This window comes from Ostrea edulis, chromosome 1 (assembly GCF_947568905.1).
Source record: "Ostrea edulis chromosome 1, xbOstEdul1.1, whole genome shotgun sequence".
Lineage (NCBI taxonomy): Eukaryota > Metazoa > Mollusca > Bivalvia > Ostreida > Ostreidae > Ostrea > Ostrea edulis.
Genome location: NC_079164.1, coordinates 7,427,887 through 7,447,084, shown reverse-complemented (window position 1 = coordinate 7,447,084; position 19,198 = coordinate 7,427,887). Strand labels below are relative to the sequence as shown.

Below are 19,198 nucleotides of genomic sequence, written 5' to 3'. Positions count from 1 at the left end.
ACAGGAGATAGGAAATACCTTTTTCTTATTCTTTTTATTTCATTCCGAATTGACCTCTCAGCACTCGTTCAATTATTACGTAACACATATACAGACCAGTTGAATGGTGTGCTTGACTTTTGTTTTTATGATGACAAAACACAGGAATGTGAAGAGATGCTCAGGGAACAAGAGCCTCTCCTCCTCATCTTTTTCTAACTTCTTTCATCCCGTCAGTTATAGCACTTTTATGATAAAAATCCAAACTTTGAAATCCTCCGGGAATTTCTTTCGCTGATGTTCGATTTCTACATTACCAAATTCTATACATTACAGTTGTCACTATATCATAAGATTCACAGAATTGTTTTAGACACTTTGATGTATGCAGACTTTGTTTGACGCCGTGGGGGGTAATCAGTCATATTGAACATCCCTCGTATTAATTTGGTTTATACTGTGTGTCTATGCTTTAAGATACGAGTTATCCTGCGGCAATAAAAGAAATGTGAGACCAAAATGGGACATTATGGGACATGCCTGAATGGAAAAATGACCTAATTCAAATTAGATCGTTACACAATGCTTAAAGCACACGTCACAACAAAATAACTACACTTTTATTTGCTGATGAAAATAAATAAAACATGCGTATGTCAAGCTGAGTTTGTTTGAAATACAGAAAAATCCAGACAAAAACTCACAACATTTCACTACAGATTTTCTGTTGTGGTTTTCATAGACCCCTGGCTAAGTAAATGTACCTTTTGATATTTCACATTCCAGCGGCAGAAAATCGCTCTCAAATTTTTCCGAAACTCCTGGCTCATACAAACGTAAATCCAGAAATTTATATGGAAGTTGAGGAGTGTGCAAGCATTAAGAACAGCTATCAGGAATAGGTCCGTTTTGGGGTCAATGGCTCCCACATCTATTGTCTTAATGAGGAGGCGTAATCCATTTGGAACTTCTACCGCCAAACAACACACAACTATGACGACAATCATGAGCGAGGTCCTCCGAATGAGCCGCGCCTCTCTCGTCTCTCCCTCTTCAAGTTGATGGTCCGCGTGAAGTCTCGCAGATTGCCGTGCTTCCATGTCCAGTTTTCGGACGAGCAGAATTGTGGTGATCGTCAAAATAAAACAAGGGATCAGCTTTGCAAGGGACAATTTAAGGATCTTCAGTTTACTTTCGTACTGAGCGGGTAACCCTGTTTGCCAGCATTCACACACATAAACCATATAGCCATATCCATTATCAACGTAAGTCTTCTTAAAATTGAAATAAAAGAATTGTGGAAGGTACATGCCAGTGGCGAGGGCATACACACAGAGTAATATAATCACAGACAGCTTTATAGTGCAATATTTTGGCCCCACAAATGGATGCGACACGACCAAATACCTCTGGACCCCAAGAACGGTTGTCACCCACACCGATACAGTGTGGAGAATCGTGGACACCACCGGTGCCATGTGGTAGTATATGCACCACGGATACTCCATAGTATACATATAGTTCTCAAGACTGTGATAGTATATGTGGAGGGGCAGGGTGGCCGCCCCGACCCCAGCATCGCCGATGGCCAGCCCTATCAATAGCGTGGTGGTGGGGGACTTCATTTTCTGTTTTAAGAACACACCGACCACTAGAATGTTTGTGATGACCGTGAGGATAGCCACGGAGGGATATAAAATCCCGTAGAAGAAAAACGCCTCCGGATACACGTACGGATCACAGAAGTGAAATTCTGTATAGTTCTGATCCTCGGCAAAGGTCAGGTTTCTCATGGTTCTAGGTCTGAAAATAACAGAAACAAAAACTGGAGAAATCTCACAAAGTGCTATCCTTTGAGCGCGCGGGTGCATCAATAGGTTCTAGCCTTTTAGTTTGTAACACATCTACTAATTAACTCCCGCGTGTTCAACTTACTCTGTATGCGGAGTCTCACTTTTAATCATGCGCATTCCGAAGTTAATTTTACGGAAGCGATTAATATCACCGCAACATGATTTAATCCAACACAATGGTTCGATTAAATCAGAGACATCAATGAACACGTAACGACGCTGTCAATTAACAGACCTGTGATTAAGATTTACTCCGAAAATGGCACGAAAAATTAAGCATGTTCATTAGAAAAGTCCTTGTAGCAAATCCGTGTTTCCGTAAGATCACAATAAATGTAGAAACGGAACATAAACTGAATATATACTAAAATTCATTGCATAAGACTAGTACAATTTCATCATGTTCATTATCGAATACAGCAGCTCAGGATTCGGGCCGTCCCGGTTTACTCTGAAAGCAAATGAGCTGTTTTGTGTTCAGACACCATCAAAGATTATCTGTGAGTAATGCAATTAGTTGCTTTGCATCCTTACCCATAAAAACCACCTGCAACATTTTACATTTATTTCAATATTTTTTATAGCTTTTAGGCGACTCATTCACAAATAACTATATCATTTGTCGAAATATTGTTTTTATTTTTCATGAATTCCGATTAAGCGAGGTCAGTGATCAGGAGATATGGTTATTTTGTACATTCTGTATTCTGTTTTGTTAAAAAAAACAACAACAAAAAACACGAAAAATGCCAAACACTATCTGGTTGATTTTGTTTCTACAACTCGCTCTGTGGTTCCATTCAGGAGGAAGATTGATTCTTGGTATCAAATTCACAAATTCTACTGCTTCCGCTGTCGATTCAGGTCAAATCAAGATTAGACCCCAAAAAATCTGTTTCTTTCCCCCTATCCATCAATCCGGAAAGAAATACCTTCACTCCTAAAAAAAAAAATCTAATTGTTATTTCTCTTTTTAAAGAGAAATATATTTCATATTTCAATGAACGAAACATTTTCCGAGTTATCATTTCGTGTGATTTCAAATGCAGAGTACATATTAAACTTAATAACAAAAGTGATTTTCCTTTATCCCCCCCCCCCCCCCCCCCCCCCCCCATTAAATCCTAAATTGGTGAGAAAGGGGAACAAAGGCCTCGAGTAGATTACATGTATATTGTATGACACCTTCTCGTGTGATTAAGAAATTATCCGACTCTTTTCTATCATTATATCACCGTGGATAATTCGACGGAAGGATTAAAGTAGCGGGAAAATCTTAACCTCTGACGAGCATCAAAAATATATCATCGTCCTATTTTTAGAATAAGTATAATTTCACCTTTACAGAGAGGGTATTACCACGGAGCAGGAACAGGCCCTTGTGAAATGATCAGCTATGAGCGGGATTGTTGTAGTTCGTAGGTCGTTTGTCCCGCTAATCATGTCGGACAGGTTACATATGGGGTGTCAATATAAAGCTAACTCTTTTCTGAAGCCGACGTAAGACAAATAATGAAGACTTCTGACACTGTCATATCCGCTAAAGCAGATTCCTGCAGGGGCGATTATTGAACTGGTGTGTTCTTAAAGGCAAATTTACAAGAGACAGATCTCAGAAGCATGTTCCAGATGGTACACAGGTGATTTTGGAAGGGGGGATAGAACGGCTTAAATACAAAGGCAAGAATATTGTATAGTGCCTTATTCAATACTATAAGTCAATAACACTGTTTTTAGCCTTATTGAATACCATGTCAATAATCCTGTATATTGCCTTATTGAATACTACATGTAATTATATCAGTCAACAATACTGTATATAGCCTTATTGAATACCAAGTCAATAATACTGTATATAGCCTTATTGACAGCCTTATTGAGTATCAAGACAATGATAATATGTATTGCATTTTGGTGAGGTAAATACATTTGCTTTTATCGACTTGATGAGATTTTATTAACGAAGGACGAAGTCCAATTAGTGGATTGCATGTTTTACGTCCCGTCGAGAATTTTTCACTCCTATTGAAACGCCACCTGCTGAAGGTGAAGTACCACAACTTTAGACCTATGATTAACGCTCGGGGCAGGAAGCAGTGAGGGTTCTTTATCATGCCAACGCCTATCGCGACACGGGACCTCCGTTTTAAAGGTCATAATTGAAAGACCTTTGATTCTCACTTCTAAATGCCGAGCGTTTGGCGAAGGAGTAATCGCTACCTATCTTAACGTCTAAGGTTTGACTTGGCCATGGTACATGCGGGGCTTGAACCTCACGGTTACGAAGCGAACGCTCTAGCACTGAGCTATCGCAACCGGTAGGTCGATATACTCTCATGCATTGACCGATATCGAAATGCTGTAATTGTTTTATAAATAAAAGGTCATAACAGTAAAAAGATGAGTCTGTAATTAGTTGATTGTTGTCACATGATTTTATGATTGATTGTGTAACGTCCCTCTCGAGAATATTTCACTCATAAGGAGACGTCACCAGGGCCGGTAAAGGGTATTAGACAATTAGGCCTGTGCTCGGCGCTTATGACCATTGAGCAGGGAATAGACAATTAGGCCTGTGCTCGGCGCTTATGACCATTGAGCAGGGAATAGACAATTAGGCCTGTGCTCGGCGCTTATGACCATTGAGCAGGGAAGGATCTTTATCGTGCCACACCTGTTGTGACACGGGGCCTCGGTCTTTGCGGTCTCATCCGAAGGACTATACCCCCATTTAGTCACCTCTTACGACAAGCAAGGGATACTGAGGACCTATTCTAACCCGGATCCCCAGGGGTGGGGTACTGAGGACCTATTCTAAGTCGGATTCCCGGGGGAATGATTCTGTTATGAACCGCTTATAAAAAGATACCGTCTAAAACAAATGTATATCTAAACCTTATTATACTAAAAATAGAACATCTATAAACCTCATCTAACTGAATATACTACGATCAGATTCAATTACTGCACCATGTCTAAATTGTTCTACTAGTATTTTAGTATACCGTAGTCAGTTTAATAAGCGTTTTACAACATTATCACGTGACAACAGTTGACTACTCAAAGTATCTACGTCAACATTAACATGGGCGTGGGCTGGGATTATCCACCTCTACTAACACGGGCGTGGGCTATGGTTATTCACCTCTATTAACACGGGCTAGGGCTGGGATTATTCTCTCTATTTACACGGGCGTGTACTGGGTTAACACGGGCGTGGGCTGACGTTATCCACCTCTATTAAAACGGGCGTGGGCACAGATTATCCACCTCTATCAACACGGCCGTGGGCTGGGGTTATCTACCTCTATTAACACAGGCGTGGGCTTGGGTTATCCTCTATTAACACGGGCGTGGGCTGGGATTATGCTTCTCTATTAACACGGGCGTGGGCTGGGATTATCCACCTCTATTCACACGGGCGTGGGCTGGGATTATCCACCTCTATTCACACGGGCGTGGGCTGGGGTAATCAACCTCTATTTACACAGTCGTGGGCTGGGGTTACAAGTTTGAAGAAATTTGATGAAATTAAATGTTTATTGTTAAATAATGATGAAAGTGAAGTAGATGAAATTCACATGACAGGTAAATGATTAGAAGCTGACTTTTCTGCACTTGAGACCTTTTTGAAGAGTTACATTCTACGATAAGAAACATCAACTTTCCTAATGTGTGCGGTAAATGATTGATTTCATTTCATATTTTCATAAAGAGAAAGTGTATGTAACATTCTACCAAGAGATGAAAATATAATTTCTTTTAAAAATATTTAGGTAAAACATGCTATGTTCATAGACTTCAATGTAAAATTCCAGGTGAAATAAATCAAGCAGTAGACTAGATTTTGAAAATTCCTTTGGTGGATTATTTTTATTTCATGAACCCTTCAAAACCATACCATGATTACAAAAATATCACCATCCATTTACTAGATATGAAATATGGTCGTTATACATTGAAGGTAATTCATAACAGTTTGATGTTAATTAGACTGTCTCCCGTTAGATCTTCATGTCGAGGGTTCATTAGCAATTTATAAAAACAGACTTAAAAACATATCTTTTTAAACTTGCATTTAATCTGTAACATTGGGTATTTATGTATACCGTTATTTAAAAAAAAAGATATATATGAAAATAAAACACACCTCAGTTTTAGCATCATTTTATGCCTTTTTCTATGTATTTATTGTTCTTTGTTTTAGTTTGTTTTTATTCCTTTTACATGTAAAGCGCAAATGTCTGAAAATCTATTGTTTGTCACATTTATTTTGGATTTTGAAGAATCCCTGAAAATGATTCATTTGATTAGAAGGTTGGGGGTGGGTGGGGGTCGACGTATATTCTAACTATCATTGCCCCCTAAGTAAGAAAATGTATTCTTGAAAGTCTATGCATATTAAGTTATTATATCTAATTAAAATCATCAATAAATTGGCATTGCACGTACGTGAAGTGTATAAACGTATATATTATATATAAATATGAACCTTACATTGTGATCTGGCAACAGAAGGGGAGCATACGCCATCTTGAATCCGCCACTATATTGAGAGGTGATGTTGACAATTCTAGCAACATGCGGCTTTACATTGTTTTTACATTTTATGGAGTTTTTCACATTAAATTATTGTTTTTTATATCAAGGATAGTTGATTTTATGCACTTAAGAGTTGGAACATTTCCCGAAGTTACCGAGTATATCAATTCCTTTATAACCATACCGTACCGCCAGTATTGTATGTCTGCTGTTATAATGGGCTACACGAGCAGGTATTTACAACGACCAGGACGTTCCGTGAACACCGGAAAGTTTACGTCAACAGTTACCCGAAGATTGTCAAAACTAACCACTTCGACTCTAAACATTCCAAGCTTGGATTTTAACTGAATCGCTAAGCTTTTGATTTATTACATTTATAACTCAAATATTTCCAGTCAATATATGCTTAAACAGCCTAGACCTGCAAGGTAAATGATGACAAAGTACCAGTGTGGATGTTAATTTCTCGTGATTTGATCGTTCAATATTACAACGGCTGACGCTCAGATTTACGTTAGTGTCGCCAAAAGCGCCGCCATGCAGATAATGGCATGCTGCACGCGACAAGCATAAAAAAGCATAAAAACTTCTCATTGAAAGACAGGTCTCTTAATTTTAAAGATTATCATCATAACTTCCCCAGACTGTCTAATAATATCGCTATCTAAAGATTAATATTAACACATCGTGAACACGAACGTTTAATTTTACTTTATATTAAAGTGATAATAACAATACTCATTAATTAAATGATTTCATTTTCTATATCGAATTTTATACGAGTCTTTTAGATTTATCAAATTAAATTAGTCGGAATAAGATCGCTTTTAACGTACGATTTTCTTTATTTTGGTATGCATGTAGTACACCACTGTCGCTCTGGGGCAGGCACAATGCAGTCACTTTTAGTACAATTTTAACAATTTTGAAACTTTCTTTACCTCAGAAATGGTACATTTCGAAACTGGCAAAAAGATCACACTTCGAAGAAATTCCCTCACATAACATTTCCTCAATTCCATAAAACAACATCTCTTGCAAGACAAATGACCCTGTTAGTTAGGATGCAGACAACGAATGCAGCGCATATTCCCTCCGTCAACTCGGCTGGCTCGGTCCGAAGGATAGCGCAGTCACGGTAGAAACATCAATGGTTATATCTAATTAGAACGGACAAATGTCTTAGAATCTGGGGTCTGAGTTAGGGCAGATACACTGTACGTGTGCGATATCCACTAGAGGTATGCCGAGTGCATCAAACGTCAACCACCAAGCCAACAAGCATTACATGTAGATCACCATCTTGCAATGATGCGAAGCGTTTTATTAACTGTGTCGAACAATTTTGCCGTTAATGCGTATTGTGTTCGCTGTAAGATACGCCTGCCGGGTATATAGATCCATTTGTTTGGTCCTCAGAAAAGCCGTATAGAGGTACAATACATTCCGCTGTCGATAATGCCGGAGACGGTAATGAATTGTAAAGCAGTACATTAGCAGTCTCCTCTGGGACCTTATCTAAAGCAGTTTATAATTTTCACTTCTGTCCCACAAATCCGTAAAATCTAAACAGCGGTGGATATAAAGCGAAATCCTATCTTTTATATGTAATGGACGTAAAACGAGAATTTCAATCTGCGTTTAAATAGATCTAGAAAAGAAATTATAAAATAATCAGACGCGAAATGACAGTAAAATAATGAAAAATAACAAAACAAAATGTATAATAGCCTACGATATAACCTAATCCTGAAAAGTGAAGATATCGAATAATTCCCATAAAGACTGCAATATTAAGGGTAGGACAAAAACGAAGCAGACAATATACCCAAGAGGAATATGCACCCCCTGTTGATCGATCACACCCGACGTAAACCCTATATCTTGATCAGCCAAACGGAGTAATCCGTAGTCAAAATCAGTATGCTCATAATTGAAAACTTACGATTTAAAGCAAGAATAAGGTAAACATGAAAATTTGAAAATTCCTTGAAATTTTGAATACGCGATTTTTTATGATATGCCTATTTTGTTTGTATATTTTTTATGATATGCCTATTTTGTTTGTGTATTTTTTATGATATGCCTATTTTGTTTGTATATTTTTTATGATATGCCTATGTTGTTTGTATATTTTCATGATATGCCTATGTTGTTTGTGTATTTTTTATGATATGCCTATGTTGTTTGTTTATTTTTTATGATATGCCTATGTTGTTTGTATATTTTTTATGGTATGCCTATTTTGTTTGTATATTTTTTATGATATGCCTATGTTGTTTGTATATTTTTATGGTATGCCTATGTTGTTTGTGTATTTTTTATGATATGCCTATGTTGTTTGTGTATTTTTTATGATATGCCTATGTTGTTTGTATATTTTTATGGTATGCCTATTTTGTTTGTGTATTTTTTATGATATGCCTATGTTGTTTGTGTATTTTTTATGATATGCCTATGTTGTTTGTATATTTTTTATGATATGCCTATGTTGTTTGTATATTTTTTATGGTATGCCTATTTTGTTTGTTTATTTTTTATGATATGCCTATTTTGTTTGTATATTTTCATGATATGCCTATTTTGTTTGTATATTTTTATGGTATGCCTATTTTTTGTATATTTTCATGATATGCCTATTTTGTTTGTATATTTTTATGGTATGCCTATGTTGTTTGTATATTTTTATGGTATGCCTACGCTGTTTGTATATTTTTTATGGTATGCCTATTTTGTTTGTATATCTATTTGCAACACGTCCCTTCGAGAATTTTTCATTTAGATCGAGATGTCATCAGCTGTAGGTGACCTGCCACAAAGTTAGACTTCTGCATGGTGCTCAGTGCCATAGCAGTAAGGGCTCTTTTTCGTGACAACGCCTGCGGCGACACGCGTCATCGGTTTTTTAAGGTCTCATTTGAAAGACCTGTGACTCTCACTTCTGTAAAATGCCGAACGTTTGGCGAAGAAGCAATCACTACGGTAACCTAATTTCAAGTCTTAGGTTAGACACGGTCATGGCAGGAATGGGGCTTGAACCTACGACCTCCCGGTCACGACGCAAACGCTCTGACCACTGAACCATCGCAACCGGTAGCGTATGCCTTATGAAAGAATAACAAAAGTTAATACAGAAATACGCCGATGATGCAAAAATAAAATCCTTGTTATAGATCTACCCTCTGTCTTAAGTCACATATCTGGTTAATTCAGTGGAGTAAGGTGGTATGTTGGCGGCAATCTGTAGGTCGTGTTTTCGCACTACGCGGTGGTTTTAATTTGTTTCCTGGTTATATTAAGAATTGAAATTTGTTTGTTACATAAGACAAAGTTCGAACTTTTCTACATCACATCATTATCATACAAATCTTGTAATTTTCTATAATGACGATTCTGATAGTGTGTTATTCCTCTCTAATATATTTATTTACAATCGTACAGCGGAGGGATTCATTGTCTTTGTACTGCGGAGAGATTCAACGTGAAATGTCTTTGTACAGTGGAGGGATTCGACGTGAAATGTCTTTGTACAGCGGAGGGATTCGACATGAAATGTCTTTGTACTGCGGAGGGATTCGACATGAAATGTCTTTGTACTGCGGAGGAATTCGACATAAAATGTCTTTTTACTGCGCGTGGAGGGATTCGGCATGAAATGTCTTTGTAGTGCGGAGGGATTCGACATGAAATCTCTTTGTATTGCGGAGGGATTAGACGTGAAATATCTTTGAGAAATAACTCAAGCGTAAATGCGTCAGGGTCAGGTAAGCAGAGAAGAAACTGAAATTTTTGAAGAGTTCTTAAAGTTATTTATTTGGCTTTTTATTTATAATTTTAATTTTACTTTCGGTTTCACATAATGTGTATGTACGTGATTTAGCATATCTCGGAAGAGCCGAGCTCCCGGTAATATGTTCTTGGAATCAAAGTCTAAATCAATGTCTGGAGCCGCAAGAAATCCATCACACTTACAACATATTTATATTTATACTGAAAGAACATATTCTGCATTTTGTTTTAACATCAAAGAACAAACCAACTCTGTTTCGTGCAATAAAAGAATGCTGAAGTACGATGGAACCAAACCTATCATAATTACCATGGTTAATTCACAAGTTTTACATTCTTCCTCAAAACCACTTGGCCAATTCCTTCCATAGAACTTGGTTCACTCTATACAAGAAATGGCCCTGTTAATTTCCAGATCAAAGAAATTTCCCGTTTTGCCAAATTTTAAGCAGAAACATCATACTTTTATTAGCTATAAAGTAATTTTTAAATAGATTTCATTTAAGAAAACAGGACATGCGAATTTGTATGTGTGTGTTTTAACAAGAATTTGAATATGAGGAGCTGGTGCATGAAATATCTAATTTTGACCTATGCACGGTGAGTAAGGCTACGGTGACTGGTATATAGGACAGGTGGGAGAGATTTTTTAAAACAAATCGTCACCACGAAATGACCAGCCACCGTACTGAGCCGTAGCAGTGGCGGTTATTTTTCTTTTCGTCGTTATATACATTTACAAGCGTCTACCAGGACGTATGGCCTCTTATATCTAAACTGATAACCGAAGCATCTCTGACTTTAATTTTTCTTCTAATGTCACGTGTCTGGCAATAGAACAGTAACCGTCATTTACCTGGGACGTCTCGGTTACGAAGCGGGCGGCTTAACCACTAGGCTACGACTGGTAAATGTATACGGCTGCCACAAAAATAATAAACTACATCCTGAATGGGATCGTCAAACTCTATTTTATTTTCTCCTTCGTGCCCACAATATGAAATATCTGATTGCGAAGAAGTGAAGACAAAGGCGCAAAAGTGCTAGCTGCCGATCTGTACCTCAGAAAATATTGGGACAGATCAGAGAGCTACAGATCCACCCTTAACTTTCGATTTACGGCGCAGAACAAAATGCGCACGGTCGATGCTTTATATCGTTGCATTCTCGCATCGATGTCTCATACCAAATTACTTGGTACACCTTATGTCCAGACTTCTTCAAAGCCAGTCAATACCAAATTGCATTAATCAAGATAAATGCTGATGATCTTGATTAAAAGATGAAAATACGAAAGGGTTATAAGAGATAAAAAAAGAGACCACAAAGAATTTTCCTGTCTTGTGTGCAACATGTACTACCTATAAGTATGTTGTTACACTTTTCTCTCGCCACTCGATTTGGTCCCTCACTTCGCTTGGCATCAAACTCTTGATACTTGAGAAAAGTTTAACAGCATATACTTGTGTCCAAACATACCTTCAAATATCCATTAAAGCCCCATGCGACCCGAAAACTCACAGCTTCAAATGATTTGTTGACGTAGCCATGTAAGGTAGCCGGTCACATCGAACACTCCCTGTTAATGCCCATACTCTCACTATTGTCTATGTGATCAAATATTCCCACAAATATTTTTAGTAAAATATTATGGATGAAATCATCCCCGTTCGTTTTAAAATAATTGCTTATATAAGTTTGAACATTGAATTAAATTCCCGGCTTTCATTACACTTTGCTATTAGTGGTGCGAGGACCGGATTAGGATTAGGTTTTCATAACGTACCAGGATTACTTTTCAATACGCAAGAGCTTCTTTTACATCTATAAAAATACACATTTTTCATTTTACATTGATTTATGTTAATCTTGATTTAAATGAAGACCGAATCTCGAATCGGATATCACTAATACATACAAAAATCAACAGGATTCAATTTGATTGGCTACCTAACATGGCTACGCCAACATAAGGACTCATTTGAAGCTGTGAGTTTTCGGGTCTAAAAATATAGCACTTTCCTGAGATTTTTCAATATTGAGTATGGTAGCTCTCATTATCATGTTCCCCAAACAAAGTTTGGGAACATATTGCTTTTACTCTGTTTCTTATTATTTTTCTCCGGTACTTTTGTGTCCGGGAGTGTTCTCAGAAACTACAAAAGGTATCAATATGAAACTTTCCAGGATGATAGTATAGCGTTTCTAGATGTGCAGAACGATAGTCATTTTGTCTGCACGTGCACGCACACGCACTGCAATTTTGGTACAAAAAATGGAAAATAAGAATATTAAAGGGATCGATATGAAACTTTAATAGGATGATAGTATATCATTTGTAGATATGAAAAATTATAGTTATTTTGTCTGCATGCGCATGCACGTGCATTACAAAATTTGTACACTAACTTTGGAATCAGTCTAACTTTTTAGTTGTTCATTGAAATGGCTTGATATTCATATCATAGGTAGATATTGAGACCCTTAACTGGTTTGCATGGTCAACATTACCAATTTGCACGCGCATGCAAGTGCGTTTCTTTTTGATTGGATAATACTAAACGTTTGTAACTATCTTATTCAAGAAGCGAATGAGTTGATATTTACAATATAGGTAGATAGTACGTGTATCTATATATTAGTGTAGCAAAAAATGCCAGCGCACACGCGCATGCATCGTTTTTCAAATCTTCAATTTTTAAAGGACGACAACGTTTTTGTTTTTCATCAAATTCTATTGATATTAGGGGTTTAGATGTGTCTTGGTCCTCCTTACAAATTACTGTTGTTAAAATTACTGCTCAGCACGTGCATGCACGGGTGCTGAATTCTGATTGGACGATTTTAAAATCGCTATAACTTCCTTATATTTGATGGAAACGTTATGACATTCATACTGTGGGTATATGATACAAAGGCCTGTTGAATGACATCAAGAAAACTGCAGAATCATAAACGCATGCGCGTGTTTACACGTGCAACGCTTTTTTTTCATTTCTTGGTACTGATATGACCATTTTGAACGTACTACATGTAATTAAAAGCTAAAATAAAATGATTTTTTGCTATAGGTTTACAATGACATCACTTTTTAATTGGGGGAGGTTTGGGGAACATATGTAACGGTCCCCGTTACAATTAGAACTAGTTTTCCTTTTACTATTGAGCATGCTACATGTAGCTTTCATTACATTGAAAACATTTTTGTTACGCAATCCTTTGTCTTTTTAGGCTTATATATAGAAGAAAGTCCACTTGTAGTGAAAAGGTTACCTGTAGGTGTCCAATAAGTTGACAATTGCTGTCCATTATTTTTAAGAATGGACAGATACTGTCCGTTCTTAAAAATAATAGACAGTAATTGTCAACTTATTGGACAGTGCCAGGTAAACCCAATAACTTATTAGACATCTACAAGTAGGCTGAAAATAAGAGAAAGACAATACATTTGTCAAAGAAATACAAATTTAATTTTAAATACCCTACAAGTAAGAATCAACAGAGATATCGGAAAAATCACTGAAACACTTAAAAACGATATTTCCTACGGGCCTCGATCAGTTCCTTCTCTCACAGAATGGGCAGTTTTTGGCTTATACCCTTTACGTATTTTACTTTTCATCTTGAGTATGCTAGCTCTCATTATTTTACTTTCAATCTAACGAATCTCATTTCATGATTCATTTGTAGACTGACAAGTCGTAAGGTTGAAAGGTCAAATTCAACACTTGTACATGTAAAAATATAAAAAAAAAAAAAAAAAAAGCAGCATGCTTAGAAAAATTTCTTAATGCATCCGTACAGAAAATTGCTTTGTATTCTCGTTAATATTACAATACAGGACTGAATTGACCCCCTTTGATGTATAATGAAAACGCTTTAAAGTGATAGATCATATAAACACCCTGTCTGCCAAAAAACAAATAATTTCGTCTCCAATACTTTGAAATAAATGTGTGATGCATGTTAAAGCACAAACTTTACAATATGTACTATTAACAATAATTGTTTTTAAAAACATAATTGGAAACGATGCCCTGACCTCATTAACCTTTGCAGATTTCTCCCGCCGTTGATTCCGGAGATTGTCGAGGATATGCAGGGCGATGGAGTCCGGCGCATTTGATGTACGTACAGGTATTTTGTCAGTTAATAACTATGTAAATTTATAATATGAAAAATTACAAGATACATTGTCTAATTATTATTAGCATGGTGTTTAATCCCTTGCACGCCTTTGTCGCACTTGCATACCCGCCATTATTAGCCGAAAGTGACGTAACAATGCGCAGTGCAATGTCCGAGTGAGTTCACAGAATACGCAAATTAGCTCTTTTAATTTTTACACAGGAAGCAAAAATGAGTATAGCGATGGAATACGCTGTTCATTAATTGAATAAGAAAATGTGTGAACGTATGTTCAAATGTGAAACTTCGATATTATGGGCAATTTTATTATGTCTAGACGAAGATTTCTCAAAACAAAAACGACGTTTATTATCCAGTACACAAAAATTATATAACCACTAATGTTGGATGTTTTAAGGTTTGGGGATATTGTCCATTAATCAAAGAATGTGGAAGCAAAATTCGATTTTCCTTACGCTTAATTAAAAACGATGTAATTAACTTACTTTGTACGATATGTAAAGGGAATGAAGGGCAAGGAAAATTTGATATATTAAGACCTTGCTGTAAGCTTAACTAAAATACTACCTCTTTCCTAACTCAGTTAGAAAGATATCTTCTCTCTATAAATTGCCACAAAGCACAACTAAATTGATTTTAGAAAATTACAGAAAAGTTAATATCGGCAAATGAAATGCCTTCGGTATATCCCAAAATTCCCCCATGTATGCAAAACTATAAAAGATGTACAACAATTATTAAGAAAAATCGTTATGAAAAATCTTTTATGAATAGCATCAATCAATTACGAGTATCTTATCATAATTGGGTATTTTTGGTGCATTTGCTATACACGTTTTGATATCTTTGGACAAGATTAAAATGAATTTCAAAATTCATTCATATTTTCCAACAATATTTCACCCAACAAAAAAACCCAAAAGCCTGTTTGATTACATCATGAACACTCACAGACCCCACCGCTCGCCATCACTCCGCTAAGTACCAGATGCTGCTTTTTCTCCCCCACTTTGATGTACAATTAGGCGAGCCCCTCTCAGTTGGTTGAGAGGCTTCAACAGGATTTATTTTGAGAAGAAAAAAAACTATTACATCAAGGTCAATCAGGATCAAGACATGAGTATCTTTTATTAATTGTTGATGAAATAGAATCCCATTTTTATCGCTTTTAAATCCATCAACAGGTTTTATTTGTTAATTCAGATACGTTAGAATGGCGGTATCAGAGTGATTAATGTATTACCGATAACAAAATTTGATAGAAACTGGAAAAAAACACCCCAAGATCATGCTTGAATTTTTCCCCAACAGAATACAGATCACCATTTCTTGTTGTATATATTTTCGGACATTTTTTATCAGATGCAGTTTCAAGATATCAACAAAATGACGCATGTGTTTCTGTTACAAAGGAGATCGTACCAAACACTGTAAAATTTGAAATGTTTTCTTAAATCCGTGAGACAATATCTTATTTTCTATCACTCATGAAGTACTAAATACTTCCCGAGGAGTGGCTGCGTCCGAACTACGTGTTTTCATTACGCGTGTGCACGTGACTTATCAAATTCATAGTTTATCACTTTGTAATAAGGGTACTTGCTACTTTTTTCTGCGCACTAGAATATCAATCCTTTATCTGCTACGTCATTTGAGGATGGATTCTTGTTGTTATTCAGGCTATTTAAATGATATGTGCCATATGCGCAGGTATTTTCGTCAGTTAGGAACCGTGCAAGTCACGAAGACAAAGTATTTTTCCTTACTTACAGTTGTAACATTGAAAACGATATCCAGGGAACGACTATATGATGTCAGTTTCTTACTTACAATAGTAACATTGAAAATCCAGGAAACATAAATTATATGAGATTCTAATGTCAGTTAGTCAACGGCGTAGAAAAATATATATCAATTTATTCCTTCATTTGAAAAAATTCAAAATACTAATGAAACAAAATTACATTACGATAATGTTTTCAAAACTATTAAGGGAATAAGTCGGCACTGACAAAAATAAATATCATTTATATCTGCAACTTGCTACCCTTCCTTGAGTCGTTTTATTTTAAAGAAAAGATTGATTGGTTAAATATTGTTTAACCACAGGCACTCCACGTTTTAAATATCTATAATAAAAAAAATTCTTCCTTCAAACAAAAGATATTTAAAACGTCGAGTGCCTGTCTGTTTAGCATCCCTCTTGAGAATATTTCACTTTTATGGAGACGTTACCATTGCCGGTGAAGGGCTGCATCACCGTGCCACATCTGCTGTGACAAAGGGCCTCGGTTTTTTACGGTCTCATCCGAATTACCGCCCCATTTAGTCGCCTCTTACTACAAGCAAGGGTACTGAGGACCTATTCTAACCCGGATCATTTTCTCATTATCATACATGTATGATCCGATATAACGTATTACGTATAAAAACTTCCACAATATCTTCAAAGAAGTGTAACAGGAAGGAAAATCAATATACAAAAATAAAATTATCAGAGGAAATTCGGATTACCTTATATTTGTTGAATTTGTCATTGTTTAAAAGCTTTGCTATGCAAAAAGACAGAAATATACTCACACACACACACACACACACACACACACACACACACACACACACACATATATATATATATATATATATATATATATGCAAATATGCAAGGTGAAAATAACGAACAGTGATCAATCTCATAACTCCTATAACCAATACAAAATAGATAGTTGGGCAAACACGAACCCCTGGACACACCAGAGGTGGGATCAGGTGCCTAGGAGGAGTAAGCATCCCCTGTTGACCGGTCACACCCGCCGTGAGCCCTATATCCTGATCAGGTAAACGGAGTTATCCGCAGTCAAAATCAGTGTGCCAAGAACGGCTTAACAATCGGTATGAAACACGTCAGACAGCATTTGACCCAATGCGAGGTTGTATTGACGAACTAGATCGTTATAACGACCATAGAATTTGCGAAGTGCTGACTTCAATCGAGACTGTTGAAATCCCTGTACCATCAACTTGTTTGTCAGTAGCTTACCTCGATTTAAAAACTGACTATACCCAGAACAAGCTCTTGCATATCGAATCACTTGAAATATATAAACACCATATGCAGGTGATAATGGAATATTGCTACATAAATATGGGAAGTTGACGATGGAAAAGCTGAAATCATCCCGCTTGTCATACAGTTGATTTGTCAGTTTGCCGTTAATGTCTACTTTCAATAAAATATCTACGTATAAAGCAGAAGTGGACGACTTTGTGGTGTCCTTTATTTCGAGCTCACAGGGATATATCAAATCGACATATGAATGAAAGCTATCATTGTAAATAGACAAAACGTCATCGATATATCTAAAAGTCGAATTGAAGGTCACAGCGAGAGATTTTTTCTTCTCACGTAGAAGTTTTTGAATAAATTCTGCTTCATATGAATATAAAAACAGGTCAGCTAACAAAGGAGCACAATTCGTGCCCATGGGAATTCCAACAGACTGTTGGAAGACCTGATCACCAAAGACCACGAAGATATTGTCAATGAGGAACTCTAGCATATTTTTTATTTCAACTTCAGAGTACTTGTGCGTGGAATCAGAGTGGTGTTTAACAAAGTAAGTTTTTGAATGACTGATCACTAGATATGAATATTTCCGTTTTCCGTTTTTGTTGAAGAAGCAACTGTCTATGATGTTAAAAAGTCTAGTCTTTAATTTATCGTGAGGAATGGCCGTGTATAGTGTTGAAAAGTCATAGGTTTTAATGCTATTGATTTGGGGAAAATTCTGTGATTTCAAGTTTACTAAAAGTTCTTTAGAATTTTTTAGAATCCACATTTGATTAACACCACTTCTGGCATATGTAGTCGCACAGTAAGTTTGAAGTTTCTCCTTCACAGCTGTTAACATTTTCGTGATGAGCAAAGATAGGGGCTTGGTAGAGCACTTACTGGATCCAGCAATGTATCTTTGTTTGTAAGGGTTTTTATGTAGTTTAGGAATCCAGTATAGGTACGGTAACTCATATTCATTCGACCCATTGACTGGGATATTAAATTTGTCTAAAACTGAAGCAGGGTTTTGAAGAATTTCATCTTTTGAAAGGGCAGTTGGAGTATAAGTATGATTACCAAAAGTGGAATTAATGCCAAGTTCGTTTAAAATACAGTTGAAATAATGAGCCTTACAAACAAAGACAATGTTGTGACAAGCTTTGTCCGCTGGAACCAAAACATATTCCTTATGTAACCTATCTAATTCTTTTTTCACTTCTGGTTTACTAAACACAGAAGGATAGATGGTACGTACTTTTGTTTTCATGTGTCTAATGCGGGATTTTAATATCCCTCTTATGCTTTTAACCCATTCTGACAATGTATCAAGTTCTTCTTTTTCATATTTAGCCCATCGTCTGGTATAATAGCAATTATACTTCAAATTAACACAAAATATTTAATGAATCACAAGTATAAAAATTAAGCCCTGATCCAATGAAATTTCAGGATCCTTTGGTGAAAAGAATGTGTCGTTGAAATGACCTTGACACAAAGAGAACCACAACACTTATTTTTTTGTGTCAATTAAATGCATTTAGTTTATGATTTCTGCATACAAAATATCATATCTCAATATATATATATATATATATATATATATATATATATATATATATATAATATACACACACGTGATCTGATAATCGGAAGTTTAGAATTTCGAAATTTTTTCAGAATTTCGTAAATACCTAAATGTCTTTACTAGCATATGTACTACATATATTGATTACCTGAGGTAGGGGTCTCATTACAGATTGATATTTCATGTTTAATCAATACAGAATGTCATGCAATATGTAGCTGTCTAGTTAAACATATAATTATT

The 19,198-nt window shown here is 36.3% G+C and overlaps 1 protein-coding gene across 2 annotated transcripts; it reads right to left on the bottom strand.

The window, feature by feature from the left end:
* Window positions 1-579: 579 nt before the first annotated feature.
* LOC125664264 (sex peptide receptor-like) lies at window positions 580-7,657 on the bottom strand. Of its 2 annotated transcripts, none has more exons than XM_056152551.1 (2): window positions 7,319-7,657; window positions 580-2,772 (listed from the first exon to the last, which is right to left on the bottom strand). In XM_056152551.1, exon 2 carries the CDS (start codon window positions 1,848-1,850, stop codon window positions 693-695), a length of 1,158 nt encoding a protein of 385 aa, XP_056008526.1. In that variant the 5' UTR covers window positions 1,851-2,772; window positions 7,319-7,657; the 3' UTR covers window positions 580-692. The 2 variants fall into 2 exon arrangements, with proteins under 2 accessions (XP_056008526.1, XP_048752907.1); XM_048896950.2 differs by having other exon boundaries at window positions 580-1,782.
* Window positions 7,658-19,198: the final 11,541 nt, after the last annotated feature.